This window comes from Sceloporus occidentalis, unplaced genomic scaffold (assembly GCF_023333645.1).
Source record: "Sceloporus occidentalis isolate IW3139 unplaced genomic scaffold, rSceOcc1.0.p SCAF_10, whole genome shotgun sequence".
Taxonomy (NCBI): domain Eukaryota; kingdom Metazoa; phylum Chordata; class Lepidosauria; order Squamata; family Phrynosomatidae; genus Sceloporus; species Sceloporus occidentalis.
The window spans coordinates 23,559,891-23,576,145 of NW_028316990.1; the positions used below are offsets into that span (position 1 = coordinate 23,559,891).

A 16,255-nucleotide genomic window follows, 5' to 3' on the forward strand; every position below is an offset into this window, starting at 1 on the left:
GGGACACAGCGCCACCGCCTGGCCATGCCACTGGAATTGCAAGTGTAGATGGAGAAATTACATTTCATCCTCTCATTGGTCCCAAATTTGCATGGCCCCGCCCTTGGCCCCTCCCACCTTCTCTGCCCTCTCCCCGCCTTCCATTTTGGGTGTCTGTCTCTGGGAGGGAGGCGGGGCCTAGCCTTGAGTCTGGGAGGAGGGAAGCAGCGCCACCTGGAGGCAGGGAAGCTCTGCGCAGAAGAATGGCAGCTTCATGGAGATTGATTGATGATTCCCAGGAGTTCACTTCCCTTTTGGGGTTCCCTTTCCTTTGCATCCTTTCCAGAGAAGACACACAATTGGAAAACAGACAACTGGTTGCTTAAGTGACTGAAATGGAGAGTTTAACAAATCTGATTCATGGGAAATCAGGAGAAGAGATCAATAAGGAATGGGAATTAGTCAATAAATATTGCAAAAATAGGTGGAAATAGAATGGAAACCGAATGATAAAATAAGAATAAAAGGATCAGAGGAACTGAGGAAGCCATGGGGAATACTGAAGTTAGCCAGGAACACAGCACTAAGCGGAATTCCTTTTGAAGGAACAACCGAACAATACAAACGTTATCCACGGAAGTACAAAATGTGAGATATAAAAAGAAGGAGAAAACAGGAAGAATTGAGAAGCAGACAGTTGATTTACTTATTCTAAGTATAGAAATTTCAAATAGCAGGATATAAATACATAGAAGTAAGATTAGTAATTTGCATGGATATGATGAAATAATAATAATAATTAGTAATGCTAATAATAATGGCCAGCCCTGGGGCCCATCATCCCCATGGGAGCCTGGAAAAGAAGAGATTCCTGGTCCTTGGTGAAAGGAAGCGAAAGGAAGAAAAACAAGGAAGGAATTGGATGATAGTAACATGCTTCATAACATGCTGTGTAAATTTACAGCGCTTTATAAATAAAGGTTAATAATAATAATAATAATAATAATAAATGACTGTCTTGGAATTGCCTTCTTGGGTTAAAGGAGAGGCATCAGGCCCTGTCTTTCAAGAAAATACGTTTTCATAAGGTCCATTCATTCATTAATATATATATATATATATATATACACACACTAACAGTGTAAGCATGAGTTGTCTTGGCTCTGCTCTGGTGACACAGCAAACTACACTTCCCAGAATTCCATAGCATTGAGGCATGGCAGTTAAAGTGGTGTCCAACTGGACCATTTCTGCCGTGTGTTTTGACCACTGTTCCCCAAATCCTCCTTCACTTCTCCATTGACCCTCCTATATTTAATAAATTAATACATATTTGCTGCTTCAGTCAATAAATATATTTAATAAATTAATATATTCTTGCAGCTTTAGTCAATTTATAAATATATTTAATAAATTATGTAGTTAGTGGGGGCAACATTTTTTTTATTATTTTATTTATTAGATGCATGCAACATTTATTTTATTATTTACTTAGTCGATGGTTGCAACATGTATTTTGTTATTTGTCCTCCTATCATATCCTGTCCTATAAATATATTGAGCTTCAGTCAATATATTTAATAAATTAATAAATAAATATAGTTTTTCCACTTCAGTCAAAAAATATATTTAATAATAAAAATATCCTTACAGCTTCAGTCAATAAATATATTTAATTATTAATAAATTCTTGCAGCTTCAGTCAATATACTTAATAAATTAATACATATATTCTTGCAGCTTCAGTAAATAAATATATTTTAAAAATTATTAATACATTCTTGCAGTTTAAATTAATAAATATACTTAATAATAAATATATCCTCACAGCTTCAGTCAATAAATATATTTAATTATTAATAAATTCTTGCAGCTTCAGTCAATATACTTAATAAATTAATACATATATTCTTGCAGCTTCAGTAAATAAATATATTTTAAAAATTATTAATACATTCTTGCAGTTTAAATTAATAAATATACTTAATAATAAATATATCCTTACAGCTTCAGTCAATAAATATATTAAATATTTTTTATTTTTAATTTCTCTGCCTGAGCTTTGGAATGGAATTCCCATCATCCTCTGTCCCTCAGAGGCAGTGGCCATGTTTTCACCAGGGGATTATGGGACTTGTAGTTCCAAAGCCGCCCAGTCCTTCTTCTGGAGCGCCCTCTGGTGGCGGAAAGAGGCCACTCCTGCCGCGTCCTCTGCGCCTCTTTCTCTCTCAAAGCCAGGAAAGCGCCTCCTGCCTTGCTCTCTGCCGCCCTCCTGTGGCGCCCTTTGCACACTGCAGCAGGCTTCATGGCTAAATTTCAAATACACTTTCAGATCAGCTATAGACATTTCAGTTTCCGTCAACCAATTGGGGAATCCTATCCTATGCTATCCTGTCCTGTCCTGTAAATATATTGAGCTTCAGTCAATAAATCTATTTAATAAATTATTAATACATTCTTGCAGCTTCAGTCAATAGATATATTTAATAATCAATATATTCTTACAGCTTCAGTCAGTGAATGCAGAGCCACAGTTAACAAGCCCCGAGCGTCAAAGGATAAACGGATAGTTAGCAGCCGTTCGTGTGATAACTAGGAATTTATTCAAACCATGGTTTCTAATATTCAGACAAAACACGAAACGGTGGTTTGTCGTAAATGGAAGTTTCAAGCATCCTTTCTTCCCCAGTACAAAACGCTGTGGTCTCTATCGTCCTTGGTGTTGATAAATCTCTATGTTTTAATCCAAGTCCGCACAACTATACTTCTCCCAAGTGTTCTAGTCGCAGGAGCCATCCTTCCATCCGTCGCGCCAACGCTGGTCTACAAGAGAGCAGTCAAACACCGGCTTCCTCAGCTTCTTATTCACTTCGTTGTGAAGCCGGCAAAGCCACTGCGTCAGATTGCGCCTGTTGGAGACGTCCGGCTGGTTTCGTTTTATTCTGCGTACAAAGGGAAAACAGAGAGAGAAAGGGAAGTGATGGGTTCATTCTGTCATCTGAGTCCCCTGATCCCCTTTAGGGCATTAGAGGTCTTAGAGGCATGCTAATAAAAGGGGAAAGATAATGAAATGCAGTCACAGGACTATCAGACAAGCCTGACTTCCATCTTGCCTCCATTATGAAGAGAAATGCATCCACAGCCACTTGAGGCTGGTTAAAACACAAGACTCTTAATCTTCGCCCTGTTCGAAGGGGTAGATCCAGTATTTTCAATCCCATCTTGCTTTAGGACTCAAATTTCATGAGACAAACATTGGTCTTTCTAGATGCCAGTAGCTACAGAAAAGGACAGAGAGCTACAACAAAATCCTACCATTTTGGTCCAAGTAGCTATGGAATAGATAGATAGATAGATAGATAGATAGATAGATAGATAGATAGAGAGGCAACACCAACAATCCTCTGTTGAGTTCAATAGAAAGTGGTTTCTGTCTAGTTCAAGAGAGGGGATCCAAACTGGGCAAGCATGATCCCTTTTACCAGAATGAACTGGGCTAGTGAAGAAAAGGCTTTCTGGGTTTCATAAAATGCATTCTCCGGCACAAGTAAAGTTAGCAGAAATTCAGTCTATAGATGCCTCCTGACAATCTTATGTGTGCAGGTATAACCAGCCCATGTGCCCAAAGGCATAACACAGGAATGCAGAAAGCACACTAAAAATGTGTCACTGTGTGCATACAGTACTTCAACCTGAAGTTCAGGAAATGCAAGTTTTGAGCCTCAGGAGAAAGCAGTGTGGGCTGAACAAACTATCCAAAGGACTGAGAAAAGTGTTTTGCACATCACTTGTGGCAAGCAAAACCCAACTCAGTTATACAAGAGACTAACTGTGGCAGAATTAAGCCAAACAAAGCCTTTGGTCAAACCTCCTTAATTTGTATATTGCAAACAGGGCACAGAAATGGGTTCTTGTTGGTGGTGCAAAATTTCAGTCCCTCTTAATGCTAAGGACACATTAGTCCTGCTCATACTGAATGAAAAGAAAGATAAATGACCCTCACCTTTTCCTCAGTTCTTTTGCACACTTTTCACAAGGGAAAACCCTAGAAAACAAATGGATGAACTGTGTCATTTCCTGCTGCTTGGTCTTACTGGGCCGCTCCTGGTAGTACGCTGCCATTGTATGAAGGAAGGACCATGAACATCGTCCCAGTTGTTCCCGATCCAGAGGACAGTTGGCGGGGTACTCTCCTTCTTTGACTCCCGTTTCCTAGATAGAGAAGAATATATGCTTATGACCAACAAGGCATATGTTTCAACAAGGCATAACCCTCCATTTTAGCATCACTGTGTTAAAAAAAAAAAAAGGTAGCCACCAAACCTGTTTATCGTATGCTGGCAAGGTAAACGTAACCCCATTAATGTGTGGCTCGACAAAGCATGCGAAGTAAGCCATGCTGCGTTATCGGGCCTTCGGTCACATATTTTGGGAGAGACAGAAGGCTGCAGTCATAGTTTTTCATTCAATTCCAAGGAAGCTGCCTCTGTACTGAACCAGCGTCGGCTGTTGTCAGCAATGGACTGGAGGAGGGCAAACAAACTGAAGCTTAATCCTGACAAGAGAGAGGTGCTGTCTTGGATGGGGTCACGCTCCCCTCAAAATCTCAGCTTGTGCTCCTGGACTGAGCCTGGATGCCCAAGGGCCTCTGCAGCAGCTAGGAGTGCATTTGCGCAGCTTAAACATGTGCACTGTTCCTTGAGACGCCAGATCTGGCTATGGTGACACATGGCTTGGTTACGTCCCGATTAGACTACCGTAACACATTCTACGCAGGGCTGCCTTTGGAAACTATCTGGAAACCTCAGTGGGTTTAAAATGCTGCAGCCAGAATGCTGACCGTAGCCGGTTACATCATCATCATCATCATCATCATCATCATCATCATCATCATACGTTTTATTTGTATTTTCCCGCTTCTCCCGATGGATCGAAGCGGGATTACATCAGGGTATATAATACAACAATACAGATACAAATGCAATTATAAACAATTCCAGTAACAATTATTAAAAACAAAGTATAAAAACAATCATCTGCCTAAAAACATGCAATATGCAATCCTAATTAGCATCTTGAGGTAGGCTCCTGTTTGGGAATGATATTCTATTATAGAGAGTCAGGGGGGTATGCTAATTGGAAGAGGTGAGTTTTCAGCGCCTTCTTGAAGGCATCTAGGGTAGATATAAGTCAGATCTCTTCCGGAAGATTGTTCCAGTGCGTAGGGAGCATGGCAGTAAATGCTCTTTGGTGAGTAGTTCTTAGTCTCACCTTGGGATGCTCAAGTAGATACTTCCCAGTTGTTCTGAGAGTGGGGGCGGATTGGGTAGGGAGAGGCGTTCCCTCAAGTAACTCAGGCCCAAGCCATGTAGGGCTTTAAAGGTAATAATCAACATTTTGTATTGGGCCTGGAAGCAAATTGGCAGCCAGTGAAGAGATTTTAATACCAGTGTTATATGGTCTGACCTTGAGGTTCCAGTGACCAATCTGGCTGCAGGGTTTTGGACTAGCTGAAGCTTCTGAACTTGGTACAAAGGTAGCCCCATGTAGAGCGCATTACAGAAATCCAAGCGACAGGTTACCAGTGCGTGTACTACTGTTTCAAGGTCCTTTCAGTCCAGACAGGGATGCAGCTGGCGTATCAGCCGAAGCTGGTACCAAGTACTCCTGGCCATTGCATCCACTTGGGATGATAACTGTAAGGATGAATCCAGAAGTACTCCCAAACTGCGAACTTTGGCCTTCAGGGGAAGTGTGACCCCATCCAGGACCGGGTGACAAATTCCTCTGTCTGGATTTGGGGTACCTATCACGAGCACCTTTGTTTTCTCTGGATTCAACTTGAGTTTGTTTTCCTCATCCAGCCCATTACTGACTCGAGGCAGGAGTCCAGAGGAGAGGTGCCATCCTTAGTCACTGTATCAGTCGGAGACATGGAGAGATAGATCTGGGTGTCATCAGCGTACTGATAACACTGAGCTCCATGTCTTCGGATGATCTCTCCCAGCGGCTTCATGTAAATATTAAACAGCATGGGGGACAGGATGGCGCCCTGAGGGACACCAGATGTTAGCTCTCTTTGATGAGAGCAACAGTCCCCCAGCCTCACCATCTGGAATCTTCCCGAGAGGTAGGACCGGAGCCACTGGAGCGCAGTGCCACCGATACCCAACTCTCTCAGGCGTTCCAGAAGGATACCATGATCGATGGTATCGAAGCCCGCTAAGATGTCCAAGAGCACCAGCAGGGTCACACTTCCCCCATCGATGCCCAGACGGACATCATCGACTAGGGCGACCATGGCAGTCTCAACTCCGAACCCCGCCCTGAAGCCAGTTTGAAATGGGTCCAGATAATCAGTTTCATCCAAGACAGCTTGGAGTTGGAAGGCGACTGCCCTCTCAATCACCTTGCCCAAAAAAAGTAATAAAGAGACCGGTCTGTAGTTACTCATTTGTAGGGGATCAAGAGAGGGTTTCTTCAGAATAGGTTTCACTATGGCCTGTTTTAAGGCAGATGGAAATATACCCTCCTGAAGGGATGCATTAATTATAAGGTGAAGTGAAGTTTTTATTGCATCTCCTCCCTGGACCAAGATGGGCAAGGATAAAGATCTATTTATAAATGTGTGTGTGTGTGTGTGTGTATACATAGATATATATACAATATTTTTTAAATATGCGTGTGTGTGTGTGCATACTCACACATCCATCCATATTTATATATTTGTTTCTGACGCTTCGCCAGCATCTGTGCCTGGCATCTTCAGAAAACCTGTCTCCTCTGAAGATGCCAGCCACAAATGCTGGCAAAACATCAAAAACAAACCCTTCTCAAACATGGTCATGTAGCCCGAAAAAACCCACAAAAAACCCCTATGAATGCTGGCCATGAAAGCCTTCGACTTCACATCTTAACCTTCTCTGCTCTGGGCTAAACATACCCAGCTCCCCCAGTTGCAATTCCTAATGTTGAGCTGGAATCTCTTTTCCTGCAGCTTGCATCCATTGCTCCATTGGGTCCTAGTCTCTGGAGCAGCAGAAAACAAGCTTCCTCCCTCCTCACTATGGCATCCCTTCAAGTATTTAAACAGGGCTCTCATATCACCTCTTAACCTTCTCTTCTCCAGGCTAAACATCCCCAGCATCTCCCTAAGGCATTCCTCATAGGCCTTTATGGTTTCCAGACCCTTCACCATTTTGGTGACCTTCCTTTGGACACATTTCCACCTTGGTCCACCTCCTTCTTGAAAAGTGGTGCCCAAACTAGGTGAGGCCTGACCAAAGCAGAACAAAGTGGCGCTATGGCTTCCCTCCATTTGGACACTATGCTTCCATTGTGCCCTAGCAGACAACACATTACCTTTGGTTTCCTTTTCTTTGCACGTTTCTTCTTTCGTCTTGGAGGTGCTTTTTTTGCCCTGGAGGTTCTTTGCTGGAGAAAGTCGGCGAGGATAAAGAGCGGTGGCCTTGGGCAGGCGTTTATTTCGGGCGCCTGGGAGGACTTAGCCTTGCTCCGGGTGAAGTAGGACGGCACATGAGGGAGGCTGCTGGCGCCCGAAGACGTGGAAGGCTCTGCAACGTTGGGACACTGGTTCTTCCTTGTCTTCTTCTTCAAATACAAGATGAGCATCACATGTTTCTTTTTCCTTTTGCCACTCTCATCTGCCGACATCCCAGCCATGGGAAGGGTCCTGACCAGACCTGGCCATTCAAGCGGGGTCAGAACTGGAAAGTTCAAGTGACACTACATCCAAGGAAAGAGATGGATCAAAGCAGTGTGAAGCCCTTGAAGTGTCTGGACCCATGCGCTGCTCTGCCCCATTGCTAAGGTGACATAGGTCACAATGGGCCTTTAATGCATCTTGTCAGCACTAAAGTCAGGGCTGAAACAACAATGAAGCCTTGAAATGCATGCCCTGAAAGAAACACATGCCCTGAAAGTACACTTCTCCCTGAAACTCAGGTAAAATCAGTCATTTTAAAACAGATAGATAGATAGATAGATAGATAGATAGATAGAGATATAGACTTTAAAAATCACATCTTACCATATTTTCACCTTGACCCTATGAGACATGTAAATACAACCAGGCTTACAAAAATGCTGAGGGGGGAAATGCTACCTTAGAGACATATTTAATCTTAACTGGTTGTGTCTTGCTTAGTCTAAAGAAATACAACAGTTGAAAAGCAGACATATGATGAGAAGGGATCAAATCCAATTATGTTTAGGTGAATTTAGCCAAAGCAATTTTGTATTACTTATATACTTGATAACCTGAATGAGGTCTGCATGACTAAACAACTAGTTTGGAATATAAGTACAAGTAGAACAACAAGTGTTCAATTGTTAACAGATAATCTAAAAGCCCAAGCGATAGAAATAAAAGTTAGTTTGCTAGATTGGAAGCAACGAATGGAGACTGTGAGAACGTTTTCTGTCATTGTATCTGTTGTTATTGTTAGGGTTTGTTTGTGAGGATGTCTTGTAGTATGTGTTTGACTGACTGGTTAATGTTTTTATATGTACTATTTTTAAAACTTGATAAAAATTATTATTTAAAAAAAAATACCACCAGACTATGTGTATGATCTTGTAACTTAAAAGGTCCAAGGGTCCCTTGGTATCCGCTGGGGTTCGGTTCCAGAAACCGCAGCGCACACCAAAACCCATGGATGCTCAAGCCCTCTATTAAATACAATGGGTAGTAAAAGGGTGTCCCTTATCTCCAATAGCAGGATCAATGTTTTGTGTAATATATACCAACCTTCTGCCAAGGCCAGAAGGACTCAGGGCGGCTTACAACATTAAAAAAAACACCATACAGTTAAAATAGAATAATTAAAATGAATTCAATGCTAAAATTAAGTTTAAAAAGATTAAATTGCTGGTCCGTTGGGACTGATGCTGGCCTTTCCACATCTTCATTGATTCCACAATCCATCATCCTTCCTAGAAATGGTGTTAGTTACCAACATGTGCTTTTGATGGATCCCAGGTTGTTGCCCCAGAAAACCTTGCAGGGAATACTTTGCAGTGGAAGAATGGAGATCTGAGCGGCTGGAGAGGGTTTGGGGAATGTCCAGCGCTGGACCGGCGCTAATGACAAGGCAAAGTCCACCATGAGCCAAAGACAGCCATTATCATTATTATTACTTCTTCAGAAGTAAACACATATTAGCATTGGTTCCATTCAGGGGCTCTCTGCAAAGAGAAAAGCTCCCCTTGTGTTACCTTCGGCCCACCTGTCGCAACAACATCCACTTGCCTCTCCACCGGAGCTTGGGAGGATTACTTTTTTTTGGACTGTTTTCAAAGAAGCTGCTCGAAAGGAGAGGGAAATGGAACCTGGCGACAACAGTTTTATATTTGAGCATCACTTTTCATGGATCACAATCCCAGAGTGCAGTCTTTGAATCTCCGTCCTCAATGTGGCGTCCCAAAGATCTCCAAAGAAGGAGACTCCACCACTTTCCGAGGGATTCAAACAGCCTTACTGTCAGAAAGTTCCTCCTAGTTTTTTGGTGGAATCTCTATTCCTGTAGTTTGCATTCACTGTTCCATGTCCTAGTCTCTGGAGCAGCAGAAAACAAGCTTGCTCTCTCCTCAATATGACACTCATATTACCCCTTAACCTCCTCTTCTCCAGGCTAAACATCCCCAGCTCCCTAAGCTGCTCAACTGAGGACTTGGTGGTTCCCAGACCTTTCACCATTTTGGTCACCTTCCTGTGGACATGCTCCAACATCTCCACATCCTTCTTGAATTGTTGTGCACAGGACTGGATGCAATATTTCAGGTATATACTTCTACTGATGCAGCCTAGAATTGGGTTGGCTTTTTTAGCTGCTGCATCAAGCGCTGGCTCTTAACTTCTCACCTTGTCCCCCCTTAACCTTCTCTTCTCCAGGCTGAACCCACCCATCTCCCTAAGCTGCTCCTCATTGGGCTTCGGGGTTTCCAGATTTTTCACCATTTTGGTTGCCATCCTTTGGACATGCTCCAACGTCTCCACATCCTTCTTGAATTGTGGTGCCCAGAAGTGGACCCAATATTCCAGGTGAGCAGAACAGAGTGGCGCTATGACTTCCCTTGATCTAGACCAGTGGTTCCCAAACTTTGGTCCTCCAGGTGTTTTGGACTTCGGCTCCCAGAATCCCTGTGGGCCAAGATAGTTGGGGAAGTTCAAAACACTTGGAGAGCCAAAGTTTGGGAATGGCTGATTTAGACGCTATGCTCACGCAGCCTAGAATTGCACTGCCTTGTTTTCTTTAGCTGCCACCTTTTGATTCTGGGCCACAGAGAAGAAGGAATCAAATTCAAAGAGGCGGCTGGGGAAAAGGCCAGCCACTCCTCCGTCTCTCCTCTACTAAATACTTTGCCTGTGGGAAGCAAGTCCTTCAAAGCGTTCCAGTCTGGTGTGCACCTGCCAGCGAGAGAAGATGAGCATCTGCAGATTCCCAGTGGATGTGAAAGCCATGGGTTTGCTGGAGCATGATGCCAAAGAGAAGGTAGGGCAGATGCATTCCTTTTGTTTTTATATTCAACAGCTGCAAAGGGAGGGAAGCAGGGCAGGAGGGGATCTCAGGACTCCCGAGGGACGGCTTTTATAACAATTGCTTGCTATTGATATCCATCGATGAACATTGGCTGCAAAATAAACTTAAAAGAAGAAGACAACAGAAACATATTTCATTTGGAGTTTTCCAGCACGGCTGATTTTAAGGCAGGAAATATAAATTCCATCTTGCAGTCTGTCCTCTGTGTCCACGGATTTTTAATCCACGGATTTCAGATTGAAAATATTCAAAGATAATATAAAATCCCAAAAGCAAAACCTTCTTTTGCAAGCAAGCCTTCTGTTCTGCTCTCCTTTCCCCCCAGATCTGTATGTTTTCGGTGTCCTGGTCAGACCAAAACCTTGTCCTCGTCTACAGGGCATTTGAAGAATTTAAGAAACTCCATGTAAGTTTTGAGCGAACGGATTCAAAGTCAGGAGCAGCTTTCCTTATTCTTGGAAAAGAACAGTATGACTCATTTCTTTTTGGTTTTGCTCATCCTCTAGAAAACGCTGAAAAGAAAATTCCCCATTGAAAGAGGTTTGCTGAGGAGCTCTGACCGGACCATCCCCAAGTTTCCAGGTAAAATGGCCAGGGAGGCCTTTTGGTGTTTGGTTTCCTTCCCAAAACCCCTCCAGAATTATGCTGTATGCAACAGATGAGAAAAGATTCCACCTGAAAAGCTTACAATCATACTTGGAAGCAGTGTTTTTGGTGCAAAGCTCAAGTATGACTTCTCTGGCCCTGGTAGAAACCAGTAACACCAGTACGCCAATCCCATGGCTGTCTGGAGGAAAATGCAATATTAATTGGGGTGGTTTAGCATCTTTAATTCGCCCTGTTTCACCCCATGCTTAGGCGCCATGTCAGGGGTTGGCAACTGGGGTATGCACTGGATCATTATTATTATTATTATTATTATTATTTTATATCCCAATATAGGGACTCAAGGCGGCGGTGTGTGTCTAGTGTTGTGCTGGTGTGTGTCTAATGGGTTATGTTTTAATTGGGTTTTACATAGTTGGATTGTTTAATCTTGTTTCAAACTTTGTATCCTGTGAATTTATAAGGCTGTGTGTTTTTATACTTGCACACTGCATTATGTCCCAAACTGGGATGAAGGCAGGACAGAAACAAACAAACGACAACAAGAACAACCCACCCCCTGCAATATACATATATTGTTACCCGGCTAGATCCCGGGAGAGGCGGGACAGAAATAAATAAATATTATTATTATTATTATTATTATTATTATTATTATTATTATTATTATTAGGGAAGAGAGAGACAGAGCCCCAAATGCCCTCTTGGCATTTCTTTCAAGTTTGTAGTCTCTCGCTTTTTAACAATAGGAAGAGGCCATTATGCCCAGCATCCTCCCAACAGCCTAAATTCCCTGGATGCACCAGATCCCCTCTGATTTTGGAAGCTAAGCATGGTCAGCCCTGTTTATCCCTTGGATGGGAGATCACCAAGGCATAAACCACCCCTGAGGATTCCTTGCTTAGCAAAATCCTGCAAAATGCATATAATTCTCTCTCGCTCTTGACACAATTTCCTAAAACTGGAAGCTGTAAATGGTAGACTTAGGAGGATTTCCTGCAAAGGGACAACTTCCCCGGTAGGCTTTTTATCACCTGTTGTTCCCCTAAAAGCTGTAAATGTGATTCTGTGGAAGAACCAGAAGCGGAGCAGGTGCCTGAAGATCCTGAAACAGCTGGAGATCTACTGCCAGGATCTGCTGAGGACTCAGCCCCAAATCTCCCAGGGAGAAGACGTGATCCATTTCTTTGAAGCGCAGAACCAAGATATGGACCCTTCTTTTGCAGAAAACAGGTAACAGAAAACAGGAAAGTATGCATTTCAAGGGACCTGGGTGAAAGGACAGTTGGTTGTAGGAAGCTAAGTTAAGATGTCCTACCAAACCATGGGTTGAACTTCCAATAATCCACATCCCACGGTTCCTTTGCCAACTTGCTCAGCAGCCTGGTTTCTGCAGTTGATAGGCAAGTTAAGCACCCATCGCTTTGACTTGCCAACTTCAGACCAGACCCTGGATGGTATAAATCCCTTTTTCGAAATCCCTTCAACCCGTTTCCTTTTTGGCTGGCCAGCCAACTGCAAACCATGGTTTGCTAACTTGCTTACTGACCAGAGTGTGCAATGAATGTGTTACAAGGAAGAAAGTTAACTGTTATGAGTAGCTGCAACTCCATTGGTTTGCCCCACCTAGACTAGACCCATTGAAGTAAATGTCTGTATGTAGATACATCCAGTTGATTCAATAGGTCTGCTCTGTTTAGGTTTCTGTGCATGTGCCGTCAAGTCTCCTGTGGACTTATGGCGACCCCATAAGTTTAATAGGGTTTCCTGAAGCAAGGAAGACTCAGAGGTGGTTTTGCCAATTCCTTCCTCTGAAATACAGCCTACAGCACCTGATATTTGTTGGTGGTCCTCCATCCAAGTACTAACCAGGGGCTGAACCTGCTTAGCTTCCAAATTCAGACAGGACCTGCTGACTTAATATTATACCTATATTTTTTAAAATGTAGCTTGCATCAGATAGCAAGTTGCAAAGCTTTAGCAGACAAAGTTGGAATTTGCAGCAAAATTTTCACCCAACCTCAATCTGTTGCAGCAACATCACTTTTCCTTCTGAAATGGGAAACGGAAAACAAGCGGCACCGGTTTGGCCGTCCGTGCTGACCATCACAGAACCCATCGTTTCCCCAATCTACACTTGCATCGAGGCATTTGAAACCACCGATACAAAAAGCGGTGCTTTCCAAGCCCTCCGGGGAGAATCGCTGGAAGTGCTCATGAAGGACCGGACAGGTACCAAATGAACGAGAGAGCGCCGCTTCCATTGGAAACCCTTAGGAGGACCAGGGAGAACATGGCGACTTACAAGATTTGGGCTACAGACTAGAAATGCCAGGGTTCAGATCTCACTTCAACCAGTTTCTCTCAGCCTCGGTCCTCCGTCTGCATTTTAACAGCTGCGGCTGTGTATCCCATGTCAGGGGTGCAGTGGATCTGTTGTTGTTGTTGTTGTTGTTGTTGTTGTTGTTGTGTGCCTTCCAGTTGTTTCCAACTTATGGCGGTCCTAAAGCTAACCTATCATGGTTTTTCTGGGGCTGAGAGTATAAGACTCATCAGTGCATTGAAACCAGAATTCAAAACAAAGATGCCTCATATATTTTCCATGTTTCTTCCTCTGTAGGTTGGTGGCTGGTAGAAAACAACCGGAAGCAACTTGCCTGGTTCCCAGCCTCTTACCTGGAGGAAACTGAGGAAGGACCCATAGCTGAAGGAACCAAGGAGGAAGGTGCGAATCCAGATCTTTCTCAGAGGCCAGGGCTGGTCAAAGTACAAGTCCCAGGGCTCACTTGTCCCAAAGGATGGAGAAATCTGGACTGATGAGAATCTCTGCCATTCGGTACAAAATATCTTTGTAGGAATATTATTTCTTGTGCAGAAAATGTTGGGGAGTTATGCTGACCAAAACTCACACATTGCATAGAAAACTAAATTTTCTACAGCAAGAATACAGTCAGTCCTCTGTGGATTTTTTTAAACTATGGATGCAAGTATCCACGGTTTGAAAACATGTTAATAATAGATAAATTTCCAAAAAGCAAACCTTGATTTTGCCATTTTATACCAGGGACACCACCTACCATGCCATTTCATTTAATGGGACTCGAGTATCCAAGAATTTTGGTATACACAAGGGGCCCTGAAGCCAGATATCTTCTGTGCAAAAATGCTCTTTCCTGTATTAAAAATGCTGTTTTCTGTGCAAAACACTACATGCAAAATTTGTTCAAAATATGTCTCAAATTGCAAATAGACCTCAACAATGGCATGGTTTTGGAAGACTTTCTTGCAGTGGGAAGAAAATTGTTAAAATTGTCATTGCTATCCACCACTGAGCCAAATGATCATGTTTCAGTGGACAACTTATAGATTTGAGAACCAATGTGGTCTAGTTGGCCGGATTGGAGTATTTGAGAGAACCAGGATCTACTCACAGTTTTGACTTGGCTGTGGAATTCGTTGGTAACTATGGGCAGGTCATTCTTTCTCAGCCTTCCTTGCCAGTAGAATGCAATGCTTTGTGAGAATGAGCATTGAGCTGCAATACAGGAATGACTCTCCCCTTTTCTTCCAGGGATGCTGTATTACCTCACAGAGTCTTATGAAGCCCGGGAGGCAGATGAGCTCTCTGTGAAGACTGGGGTCATGGTGGAAGTGCTGGAGAAACTGGACAGTGGCTGGTGGCTTGTCTGGTAAGGTGGTCTGGCCATCGAACTGTCAGGCCATCGGACAATGGTGGTGCAAAGGAGGTAGACTAGATGAGCCTTGCTGTCAGGTGTCAAGACCCCCAAAGGCACTCTTTGTCTTGCTCAGCAGATTAGTGGATGACTCAGCTTCTTAAGACACCCTAAATAGTCACCAGGGAGAGAAGGTGAGCAAGTGTGATCTTGGATCTCTTTTTCACCTGAAAGTGATGCCATTCTGCCATTTTGGCCTTTCAGGTACAATGGGAAGCGTGGATACATCCCGTCTGTGTTCCTCCAGCCGTACAGAAACCCACATCACAAATTCCTGGCCCTTGCCAGCCACGGACTGTGTGTCTCCAGCCCAAACCTCTTGGACGTCCCTGGCCTCTCGAGCGAGACTTCCTCAGCCCCAAAAAAACAGTTTCATGGAGGGAAAGCTGCTCTCTGGGGAAGAGCACAATCCTGCTTTCTGGGCCCAGCTGCAGCCACAGCAAGCTCCTTTCTGGCCACAGAAGGAGAAAACTTGTCTGATATTTTGGGAAGCCTGAGCAAACAGGAATCTCTCTGGCTCCCCAAAGCCAAGGTCAGGAGGGTAGGAAGTGTCCTCCCAACAGAGATACCCCAGAAGACCCCTGGATGTCAGGGCCATCCCTCCCCAAACCTGGGGAAGAAGCCATGGGACAACCCTGGCTTCAACAAGAAACCTGTGGGGTCCTTACACCCTTCCTATGGGTCCCCTTTAGCCCCTGCTCAATACAGCCCCCCAGTGCCCCCTCGCCCTTCGCCTCACGAAATCTTCCAGAAGTGCACCACCGTCACCATGAGAGCCATCCAAATGGCGAAGCCTAGGGCCAACCCTACTGCCTGCAAATAAATGGCTTTGCAGAGCAAAGAGGCAAACTAAGCAGCTGGAACTTATACACTGCTCCCTAAAGAAAACTTGCAAGCAGAAGACAAACTGTGCAAAAGGAAAAGTACCTCTCCAGATAAGGGAACACCTGGCCAAACTGGACACACTGGAGGTTTCTGCTATATATGTGGATATCAGCATTTTCTAAAATAGGTGAGGGGATGGGTGTTGGGAGCTGAATAAAATTTCTCATGGAGGGGAGGGAATGGTTCTTAATGAGTGTTGGGGTTTATTCTGTGAATTTTAATGTGCTCCTTTCCAGGATCTGGGGGAATTTACTTCCTTCTTCACATGATGATCCCTTACCCTAGTTTCCCAGTTCTTTGGAAGACTAGAAGTTCAACTAAGTGGTCTTTGAGTCAGACATTTGGGCCTTGTAAATATGTCTAGCATTGTGGTTGTATTTGTAGCTCTGCAATCTGTAGATCTACTGTGTTTATTTCAAGAGATTCCTTTCTTATTACTGCGATTTATTCCTTTTCCTCTAATGAACATAGTATGTTGACACTATATAT

The 16,255-nt window shown here is 43.6% G+C and overlaps 2 protein-coding genes across 3 annotated transcripts; one reads left to right on the forward strand and one right to left on the reverse strand.

Annotated features, from left to right (window-relative positions):
* Positions 1–1,919: 1,919 nt before the first annotated feature.
* LOC149306199 (FAD-linked sulfhydryl oxidase ALR-like) lies at positions 1,920–14,783 on the reverse strand. 2 transcript variants are annotated; one of them, XM_089540241.1, is made up of 4 exons: positions 14,579–14,783; positions 7,342–7,864; positions 3,983–4,191; positions 1,920–2,921 (listed from the first exon to the last, which is right to left on the reverse strand). In XM_089540241.1, exons 2-4 carry the CDS (start codon positions 7,660–7,662, stop codon positions 2,759–2,761), a joined length of 693 nt encoding a protein of 230 aa, XP_089396367.1. In that variant the 5' UTR covers positions 7,663–7,864; positions 14,579–14,783; the 3' UTR covers positions 1,920–2,758. The 2 variants fall into 2 exon arrangements, with proteins under 2 accessions (XP_089396367.1, XP_089396366.1); XM_089540240.1 differs by lacking the exon at positions 14,579–14,783 and having other exon boundaries at positions 7,342–7,923.
* LOC149306200 (NADPH oxidase organizer 1-like) lies at positions 10,425–16,106 on the forward strand. The gene is made up of 8 exons (XM_089540242.1): positions 10,425–10,493; positions 10,867–10,947; positions 11,048–11,123; positions 12,200–12,380; positions 13,183–13,379; positions 13,768–13,872; positions 14,719–14,836; positions 15,086–16,106. Exons 1-8 carry the CDS (start codon positions 10,425–10,427, stop codon positions 15,702–15,704), a joined length of 1,446 nt encoding a protein of 481 aa, XP_089396368.1. The 3' UTR covers positions 15,705–16,106.
* The last annotated feature ends 149 nt before the right edge of the window (positions 16,107–16,255 follow it).